At 30.2% G+C, this 11,272-nt stretch overlaps 1 protein-coding gene and 1 long non-coding RNA gene across 7 annotated transcripts in view; one reads left to right on the forward strand and one right to left on the reverse strand.

The window, feature by feature from the left end:
* LOC143223066 (uncharacterized) overlaps positions 1–9,637 on the forward strand; it is a 54,020-nt gene extending 44,383 nt beyond the window's left edge. For all 5 annotated transcript variants that reach the window (XM_076450481.1, XM_076450482.1, XM_076450479.1 and 2 more), the window contains 4 exons: positions 799–870; positions 4,657–4,938; positions 5,552–5,872; positions 6,121–9,637. In XM_076450481.1, the coding sequence (XP_076306596.1) occupies positions 799–870; positions 4,657–4,938; positions 5,552–5,872; positions 6,121–6,174 (729 nt within the window). In that variant the 3' untranslated portion in view covers positions 6,175–9,637. The remainder of the gene's footprint in view (positions 1–798; positions 871–4,656; positions 4,939–5,551; positions 5,873–6,120) is intronic.
* Positions 285–10,945, reverse strand: LOC143223068 (uncharacterized). Of its 2 annotated transcripts, XR_013012646.1 has the most exons (4): positions 10,808–10,945; positions 10,312–10,493; positions 5,589–5,713; positions 285–865 (listed from the first exon to the last, which is right to left on the reverse strand). It is a non-coding gene; the product is annotated as an uncharacterized LOC143223068 (long non-coding RNA). The 2 variants fall into 2 exon arrangements; XR_013012645.1 differs by lacking the exon at positions 10,808–10,945 and having other exon boundaries at positions 10,312–10,594.
* Between the last annotated feature and the right edge of the window lie 327 nt (positions 10,946–11,272).

Consider the following 11,272-nt stretch of genomic DNA (forward strand, 5'->3'; position numbering starts at 1 on the left):
TAGTATGTCTGCAGACTTATAATGCTAGAAACTGGGTTTCAATACCCATGGTGGCCAGAGCACAGATAGGTCATTGTGTAACTTTGTACCTAACTACAACCCAATTTCAGTTTATCAAAAGATAAAATTTACATTTCAGTATGAAATACTCACTTCAACTGATTTTTAAAACATATCACAGATATATACCTTAAATACTGTATTTTGTATTCTTTTAATTAATAGCAAGAACTTAGTGTTCTTTTGGCAATAAAGTTAGGAAAGAATGACATTTACTCTCCAGCTAACAGTGAAAACACTTTTTATTTCTTGTACTAACAGCCCTGATAAAGTCATAGTTGTTTTTAGTACTATCATTTTTTGGCAAAAATATCTAATTCTCTCTAGTATGCATTACAAATTCTGAAAAACAACTTAAATGTCATGAAATTTGTAAATCTACACACTTTGTTCAGTTTCCTTCCACAAAAATGAAATTTGTTTCATCTTTGTCGTATTTCATGTTAAATTTTGAAAACAAGATTGTATTTTTCATGTAATTACTGTTTGTTTAATATCATTTTTTGTGTAATTATCTTTCAATTAGTTCTAATGTGGGTAGCTTTTATATTTGTTAAAGTTGTATCACACTGAGTATGGCTTTGCAGATATCTACCTTTAGTAACAGAATGTTCTTTTAAAAAATGGCACAAATAACAATATTCTAATTTCTCCAGTTAATGTTAAATTGAAATTTTCACTTAATGTTAAGTGAGACACAGATATATTAAAAAATCGGAATCCATCACTAATTTTCAGGGTGCAACTGTCTTCATGTCAGATAGTGGATGTTCCAACAGTTGTTCAGAGTCACAATGTGAGCCAACTAAGGTAAGAATAAAATATTTTTTCTTTATCTTGATATTTTATTTACTCTTCAACTATTATTAAAATGTAATGTTTGGTTATCTTTAATAGCAACATATTAGTTACTAGCAATCTCAAAAAGAATCCAGTTAGCATTTGTTCTTTTAACACCAGACAGAGATAGAACTAGGATTGTAATTTATGTGGATGTGAAATGCAGAACTAGTTAAAATACATCAAAATAGGCAAACTTATTATTGTTTACCTCAGGAGGAACTAGACTAGTCATTACCATAAGTAGTTATTAGTCTTGAGCTTCCATTAGTATGTTTTTGGTTTTAAATTATCTTGAAGATGAAAGGCGGAAGACTTTTAAAACGTCATTCTCTACACTTATGTCTCTACAACAGTCAGTTGCCATCCACTCTACAAAATGTCATCACTTAAATTATCTTTTTAGAAAGGTTATGCTCTTAAACTGGTTCAGTTAAATTTTTTACATTGGTTCCTTGTACAACATGCATTAAAACTAACCAATGTTAACATCTGATTAATGAGTGTCTTTTTTTGTAACATTTATTTTACTAAGTTTTTAAATGTATGTGCAATATTTCTTAAAAATTTACATGATGTATAAAACAAGAGTAGTCATTTGAAGTTTGCCATGTATTATCAAGTTACTTTCACAAACTTAAATCAACTTATGTGAAAATAGTCCTTTCTGGCATAGAGAATTTCTGCAAAGAAGTTATTATTATATTACTTGAAATATTTTACTCAAATGTCATAGGTGGACCATGCCTTATATTGTGAATCAGTAGTGTTACATGTTGTAATTTATCTCAAATGTCATAGGTGGACCATGCCTTATATTGTGAATCAGTAGTGTTACATGTTGTAATTTATCTCAAATGTCATAGGTGGACCATGCCTTATATTGTGAATCAGTAGTGTTACATGTTGTAATTTATCTCAAATGTCATAGGTGGACCATGCCTTATATTGTGAATCAGTAGTGTTACATGTTGTAATTTATCTCAAATGTCATAGGTGGACCATGCCTTATATTGTGAATCAGTAGTGTTACATGTTGTAATTTATCTCAAATGTCATAGGTGGACCATGCCTTATATTGTGAATAAGTGGTGTTACATGTTGTAATTTATCTCAAATGAGTCTGATTTATTATGTTATATATGTTTTACTTATGATTTAAAATAACTGAAAATTTTAATTTAGAAGTTAATTAAATATCAGTATGTATCAAATTTATAATATTTACCAATAAGAATATTGCACACAATTTTCTTTCTTAACACAGATATATTTTAATATAAAAATACAATTGATACAGATTGTTATCACAAATATTTATTACAAATAATGGTTTATATAATGAGATTCACAATCTTACAAACAATACTGAGTCTTCTATCCCATCTGGAACTGAATATTTTATCATTAATTCACAGAGAGAGAGTTAACCCTATATTAGTATACATGAACAATTCACTTGACAATGAAGCTAGTTAACTGCTTTATGGGCATTGTCGAAGTTATGCAATGTCTGAAATTGAATGGCTTGCATTTTTTTATCTATAAATGTTCATGGTAAAATATCCGTTTTTCAATTAATAAACGTTTATTACAATTATAGCTTCCTAGGTTTATAGTATACTGTCTGTAGTGACTCAACAAAAGTATTAAACTGTCTTTTCTGTGTATTACAATGGCTACCTTTTTCTAGTCATTAGGAGACATTCTCGAAAATTCAGCTGACAATAATATTGGTATTTATGTACATACACTGCTGGCCAAAATCTTAAGACCAATGAACATGAAAAAAAAATATATGCATTTTGCATTGTTAGACTCAACCACTTATTTGAGTGGAGCTTCGAAAGATGACAATAAGAAAAAGGAAAATAAAAATAAAAAAACTTTTTAGCATTTAATAGGGAAAATGTGAACACTACGAAATTAGACTAAATACTAGCTAGTCAAAAGTTTAAGACCATACTGAAACGAAGTGTTAATCAGTAAACACATAACGAAATTTAGTCATTTGTGTTCAAGCATTAGCGTTGTCAACATCTCCCACTGACATCTCCTGTATTATATTGGGTAAAAACATGCTAAAGGCTGAAAAGTTGACAGAGTTTGAACTTGGCAGAATTGTCAAGCTGCAAAGTCTTCTTAACGTGCCACTGCTCGTGAGAATGGGCGTAGTAAAACTGCTGTTTCAAAAAAAACCCAGAGGGATACAGAATGAGAATTTCAAGTGATCGGCCCAATAAAATTTTGCCAGCGTTGAGCAGGAGGATTCGACAGGTTATCCAGCAAGACACCAGCTGATCGTCGAACCAAATTAAGGCCCTTACGAATGTAAAATGCAGCTCAAGAACAATAAGACGGCATCTACGGGAGAAAGGCTTTGAAAACCATAAATGTCTTCAAAGGCTATGCCTCCTACATAATGAAACAGCTCGGTTAAACTTTGCTGAGAAGAACCAAACATGGGATGTAGAAAAGTGGAAGAAGAATTTGTTCTCTGATGAGAAAAAACTTAATGTGGATGGTCCAGATGGCTTTCAACATTACTGGCACGATAAGGATATTTCACCGGAGACATTTTCTATATGACACAGTGGAGGAGGTTCCATCATGATCTGGGGTGCTTTCTCCTTTCATGGAACAATGGCACTTCAGGTTATACAGGGGCATCAAACAGCAGCTGGCTACATTGGCATGTTGGAGAGAGCATCCTTATTGACTGAAGTCCCTTGCTTGTGTGGAAATGACTGGATCTTTCAGCAGGACAATGCTGCAATCCACAATGCCTGCAGGACAAAGGACTTTTTCATGGCAAATAACATGATTTTTTTGGACCATCTAGTGTGTTTGCCTGAACTGAACCCCATTGAAAATATTTGGGGGTGGATGGCAAGGGAAGTCCATAGAAATAAAATCAGTTCCAAACAGCACATGATCTTCATGAAGCCATCTTCACCACTTGGAATAATATCCCAGCTAGCCTTGTGCAAATGCTTATATAGACCATGCCAAAGCGAATGTTTGTAGTTATTCGCAATGACGGCCATGCAACTCACTACTAAGACTTGTTGGGCATTTCCTACCCTGTTTAGGACCTCTTTTTGGTATGGTCTTAAACTTTTGACCAGCTAGTATTTAGGCTAATTTCATAGTGTTCACATTTTTCCCTATAAATGCTAAAAAAAGTTTTATTTTTATTTTCCATTTTCTTATTTTCCTCTTTTGAAGCTCTACTCAAATAAGTGGTTGAGTCTAACAATGCAAAATGCATATTTTTTCTTTATGTTCATTGGCCTTAAGATTTTGGCCAGCAGTGTATATATATATATATATATTGTGGATTCTTACACTCAAGAACCTTCTATAAATTTATAGAATGGATGGAACTTGCACAATATACATATAACAATATAAGTTGCATACATTTCTAAATATATATTAAACTGAAACAAACATAGATATTAAAATAATGTTAAATTTGTTACAGTTGTCAGTGGAAGAAAAAGAAAGTAAAGTTTTCATAGTAGTACTTTAAATATTATTATGTTCAGATACTATTAATAGAGAATCGACTTTGTTATTTTTATTTATTAAGTACATACAAAATTTGAATGTTTGAAATCTCAAATGTTTTTGATTGACAGGTTTGACAGAATGGTATTTTGTAATACCTTAATTTGGCACTTTGTAAGCACTGTATAGTTATAAAGAAACAACTTAAAGAAGTATTAGTGTCTTAACAATCTAATTTCATAGGTATCAACTTCAGAAGATGGTACAGAAAGAGAGGTATTGAGTGTGAAGAAGCATTTACCTCTAACACGAAGAGAAAGGTCATCGTCAGAGGAGTCTGACTCTGAACAAGCTCAGTGTAAGATGAGGAGAGTAGTCAAATGCAACAAGATTGACAAGGATGAAATAATAACTGAAAGACCATCAGAAAACGACATGCAAGAGGACACTGTCTCATTTTCTATAACATTTTCCTTTCTGAAATCTGATGGTTATTCTAGCAAATCTCCATCAGAAAAAGCTGAGGTACATACCCTGTAGTTTTTTATCTTCATTGGAAAAGGCTAAGTTATATATCTAGTAATTTCTACATATCTTTCAGAAAAATCTAAGTAATCACTTTGCAGTTTCTTAAATTTTGAGAGCTGTGTAGGAGGTTTATAGAACTAAGAGGTGATTTGCTAGCATAATTTATTTTGGAGATACTTTGAAGACTGATATTTTGTATATGTTGCTGATTGTTAGTGTTCTGTTGCATTCTGTAATCACTCTTGTAAACCTACAAATAAGAAGGCTGACTGAAACTTGCACTTTCTTGGATAAATTAGCAATATTAATTTCATAAGTGTAATTCCTTATTGGAAATTAATTTTTTGAAGATTTTACCTTTTAAGAAAGTTCTAGTAGAAATTTGCTAGTTTATAACTAGTATAAAATATGTGTATTAGTTTATTAGCAAAATAAAATTTATTTATAAAAATGGCATAACCAAATTAGAGAGTACTTTTATATTATTTTGGTTTTTCAGTTACCTTATTCTGTGTATTTGTTTATTGCTGACCAAGATAAGCTTATTTTGTAACTTCAACATTTTCCATTCTGTCACTGTTAGTAAGTTTACATTTAATAATTTTTGAAGGAAATGGAAGTGGAAACAAAGAAAGAATCAAAAATACCTTTTCATCCCGTGCGTGGTGACCCACCTTGGATGGAAGGGATTAATATGAGTCCAGACATAATGTTTTGCTACCAGCTTCCTACCACAAATGTAGAGGATGTGCTGAAGAAGGACTTGGAGTTCCTGCAAAATATGAAACAACCAGAATTAGTCAACAAACAGTTAACTCAGCTAGAGTCGGAGCTTGAACAGGAAAAGCAAATTAAAACTTGCTGTTATCCTGCTGATAAAACTAACTCTAAACAGAAGCTTGAGTTTTCTATTATAGAAGACCTAGAAGAGGTATGAAAAAAAAAAAAGTTGCTGAGTAATAAGTTATTTGGTACACTAGTACTTGAATTTATTTGCATTAACATGTTGTGTAAATTTCTTCATCTTATGCTTGTTCTTATGAATAATGTGTTTACAATTTTTAAAATAATTTCATGTAAGGCAGGTAATTTTGTATTTATATTTTCATTTTGTGTATTTTCTCAGTGTTACTGAGTATGATCTGAATATTCAACTAATGTTATATTATTACCATATAGGAAATAGAAAGCCAAGAGGAAGCAATACTTCAACTTTTGGCAGAGGATATGTAGGAAACAAACTACTTATGCTTACATCTTTACATTTTAATTAAAAGAAACTTAAAATAGAATTTAAGAAACCAAATGAGAAGACATGCTTCTTTTTAAGTGTACACTGGTAAAAAATTTAAAACCTTGAAAGATTTTTAAAGTATATAGTGTCTGAACATTATGGTATGAAAGCATTAAAGGATTTCTTGTGTGTATTTGAAACTATACTTGTAATTTACTTATAAAATAGTCTTCCTCAGAAAACATTTAAATAATGAAAGAAAATGGAGTTGGCACATGTGAGAACATGTCACACAAATTTTATATTTTGGTTCAATATTTTACAGTTTTAATATGTCATGTTATCAAGCTAAATGGTCTGCTAGCTGTATTTATACTTTGTTTTTACATGGGCATTGTTAATGTGTGAAATTAAGCAGAATAAACCATGTTTAAGAAAAATAAAAACAAAATACATGTATTTCCAAGCAATTCCTGTACACTTTACATCTTGTGCAAATATAGTTCATGTTCTTTGAGTTAGTGTGAAGTTTTTCTTCAGTTTGCTATATACAAATTTAGATTTCACAGCTTAAGAAAGTACATCTACAGCTGTATGTTAAAGTGTATTTTAAACATATTTCCTTTTTAATGATAAGATGTGCTTTCATATGTTAAACATAATTACATTTTTAAAAGTACTCAGTTAAATTAAGCTTTTATTTAATAAATATTATAAACAAGTGTAAAAATCTTGTACATTTTGAAAATATATAATGATTGTATAAAATTTACCTTAAATCTTAATAATTTGTGTATGAATTTCTGTATATTTTTTACTGTAAATATATAGGTAGTGTAACAAACAAATTTTAACTACATAGATTTCCTGCACTGCTTGAAAATATGTTTTTTTTTTATTGCAGTCATTTTACAACTACTGTAAACGAACCCTTAGGTAAATACTTAATGGAAATGTGATTACTATTATTTTGAATCCCTTGCCAGCTATATGCTTTTCATAATGGACTTAACATTGAGTGGACAAAGGGGAAGCCAATTTGTTTTTACAAAAATTGAAATCATGTTTGAGTACTGATTTTATCAAACTTTATAATAACTTTGAGTTTCTACCTTACTGAGTGGTTTATGTTGTATATTCTGTTATTCATCTCTAAATCGGACACTTAAAATACTTAAGGTTATTAGTAACTACACTGTATTTTATGTGCATATCTTTATGGGTTTTAAGAAAGGAAATCATCACATTAAAAAATATAATTTCAAGGTAATATTTAACCTTTTAAAATAATTGATTACATAAAGATCAAGGTATGGTATCATATACTGTAGTGTTAGTATAGGTTAATTTATTATAAGCTATTATATATTATATTAAGGATATGATAAATAATTTATGCTGTAGTGTTCATCAAAAGTTAAGATACAATATTTTGTACTGTAGTGTTTAAAAAAATACAGTATTGTATTCCACAATACTGTGATATTGCATTTTTTCTCAACAAATCAGGACTGTAATGTTCAGTGTATGCACATTAATAGATGTTACAGTCTCATATTAGAGCAGCACATGTTTCTTGTTAATGTGTTTGATGTGGATTTAGTTTTCGGTTTTATTGAGATTTCTAACTACCTGAAAATATTCTTTCTGGGTAGGATATATTGTAAGGTTTAATCATCATAAACGAACAATAATCTGTATTTTTATACCGTGTTCTTCCTGAATTAAGAACTAACAAAACTAAAAAGGCACTTGCAAAGTGGTATGATTTTACTTTTGCAGTAACCAACCTAAAATATGTATTAGATAATTCCTCACATTCAAAAGTCTAGGTCATAAACATGTAGATCTTATTTCTTTCTCAAATTATTCTGGAGTTTCAACATCCTTTTTCAAAACAAGTTTGGTTTACATTATAATGAAAATGACCAACTATCTGATCTCTGCTATAAGCAGTAAGTCAAATTTGTTAAATGTTTATCATGTAATTCAATGTTAAATTGTATATTTATTAACTTGTTAAAATTTGTACAAGTATTCTGTATTGTTACTAATTTTGGATATTATACAAATCCGTATAACAACAAGAAATGTGATGAACTTCAACTTGTTTTATTGTTAAATTATTACACCACATCAGTAACTGAACATTCTAAATTTATGGTGTGGTATGTAGAATTTTTTCTTTTTCTAGTATGAAATTAGTTTTTATCTTATTTAATCTTGTTTTATGCTTTCTTTGTGATTTTTCCTGAACCATAGATCTATATATTAGTATATCTCAAAAACTATATATTCTTTTCTCGTTGACCTTTCTAATATGAAAATGTCTACTTGATATCAGGTTTTTGTCCATAATATTGTGAATTGAAAATGAATGTTCATGAAATATTAATAAATGAAGTTGTCATCAAAATATTTTTTTCAGAGCAGAACAAGCTTGCAAGATAATATGCATGTTAACTCATTGTAGAATATCCTGTTCTACTTTGGTTTTACTATAAATTAATCATCGGTATGTGTCATAAGCTTGTAAAAGAAATTCAAATATGAATTTTAATTGTTTGTTAAGACTCTTAAGGTTGCTAAATTTATATGTAGAATTATGCACTGACTTTTCTCTACATTACTACATTAAAATACTTTTATTTGTAAGGTTACAGCCTTCTGACCAGAATATTAATTGGCCAACAATTTGTTGTTGCCCAATGAAGGCTCTTGCAAGAAGGCTGAAAGCTTTCAAATAAAAGTATTTTAATGTAGAGAAAAATCTATGCATAATTCTACATACAAGTTTTAATGGTAATTTTCTGTTTTAGTTATTTAGTGCAATAGTTATCTCTGGAAAACACTTAGAACTTGACCTTATTCTTCTGAATTGGTAAAATGTTAGCTGCTAGATGTGATTAAGTTTGTAGGAATATTATCAATATGAATTTGAGGTAGCTGTTACATAATTTTAATTGTGAAGTTAAAAAATAATTTGCTAAGTGGTATACTTAAAATTTAAAACAATTGGACAATTTGAAGAGAGGTTATACTTCAACCTTCAAGAAATATCAGAACAGAGAAATTTTATGGCAGTTTTATTTGTTTGAGATTTACAATGTTTTAGACAACTTTACAGAAAACAAAATTTGTTCAGTATTGTCTTAGATGAACTTGTTTATTGCTTTTATGAATATGATGCCTCATGGCATGACTGGTCAGTATCAATGTCATGCTGGGAATTTATTATTAAACTTAGGTTTAGCTTATTTAGCTTGTTCACCAGTAATTTGTTTTATTTAAATATGTATGTTCATGCTGCTAAGTCTGTGTATTTTTTCTGTAAGTTAAAAATCGAAAACAGAGGAATATAAATTATTTTGGATTTAACTGTTATTAGGAGTTTCTTTTTTTCAAAATATGTAACTAATGTTGTTTATTTTGGAGTTGGAAATAAAGTTTTCTCTTGTTTTGAAATAACTTATAATTGTGGAATTTTTTATTTCCCATTTTTTTGAAATAGGACATTTGTTTGCCTTACAAAGTTATTGAGCATCTCTTAATGTAAAAAAAACTTTAGAACTGTTCTCAACAAAAAGAGATGGATCTTATATTTATGCAAGTTTAAGGTATCTCGTAATGATAAACCCACTTGAAGTAAAAATATTTCAGGACAGCTGGTATGGGTATTAACACTTTTACCAAAATAAAGCAGAGAACAACGTTTCAACCTTCTTAGGTCATCTTTAGGTTCACCTAAGATACAAGTCTAAGGTTTTTTCCTTTAACCTTTTGAATTCATTTTTTTCATGAACGCTAGTGATTAGTGAGCTGGAGCTGGTTTGTAAATCTGAGAGCCCATGGCTTGCATCCAGTTGTCATCACAACATGTTCGACATCTTGAGACCTGAGTATATTATAAGAACAACGACCAATTTCATTATTAAAAGAAAAAAGCCCCAAGGCTGGTGTTGGGTGCTATGGAGAGTCATTTGTCTCTCTTGTATATTTCTTAAGAATTAGAAATAGTTAAGTGAATAAATTCCTTGTGTAGTTTCAAAAAATATTTTGAAACAATGTTGCGATAAATGGATTTCTATTGTGATAAATTAAGATACTGATATCAAAGTTATTGCTATAGTACTGACCTATTTTTTCGTTGTGAATTCAGTTCATTTCTTCTTAAAGTTCTTTCTAGCATATGTTGAATTGAATTTAGTAAAACAAAAATAATCGTAGATCGCCACCTAGCAGGGGTATGTCCACTGGGGTGGTGTGGAAGGCAAAATACCCTCTTCATCAGAGAGCTCTATCCACAAGGATCTTCCATCTAAGGTATGATTTTAAGGTTTTTAGTTCTGTACATTGACTCTCACTGAGATGAAAGTGCTAATTGTACTCCCCTCCCCCCAAGGTACTAAAGCCACTGCCACATAGTAAATACATTAAGTAGTTTTCAAGTGATAGCCCGTTAAGTATATAAAAATATGGTTTAAAATGACAAACACTCAACAAACATTGTAATATTAATAACACCCAAAAAAAGATTTGGAATTAAATAATTTTATAATATACTTCAGAATAAAATTCCAAATAAGAAACGTTTTAAATATTCTTATAATAAAAACCAGACATCCAACTTACGATCGTTTTCTCGGTATTTTTACATTTTCCGAATTTTAACTAAGGTCGTTGGATCACTCAGCCAGTTTAAAAATTCAACGTGTAAATCGTAAAATAAATAAAATACAGTAAGTAGAAAAATACAATTAAGAGTATTAGATGTTATATCAGTATATTTTGGACCAAGTAAGTGATCAACGAACTATTGACACTTATCAGGATGTGTTTGATATGTTTTTAAATCTCACGGAAAAGGTTATCTGCGCCAGCCGTCTATAATTCAGCAGTGATAGACTAGTGAAAAGGCAACTAGTTATCACTGCCAACTCTTGGGTACTCCTTTTTATATGAACGAATAGTGGGATTGATCCTCGCATATAATGCCCCTCGACTGAAAGGGCGAGCATGTTTGGTGATGTGGATTCGAACCCCCGATTCTCAGATCGCGAGTTGAATGTTTTAACCACCAAACTGTCGCATACCATG

Source organism: Tachypleus tridentatus, chromosome 8 (genome assembly GCF_004210375.1).
Source record: "Tachypleus tridentatus isolate NWPU-2018 chromosome 8, ASM421037v1, whole genome shotgun sequence".
Lineage (NCBI taxonomy): Eukaryota > Metazoa > Arthropoda > Merostomata > Xiphosura > Limulidae > Tachypleus > Tachypleus tridentatus.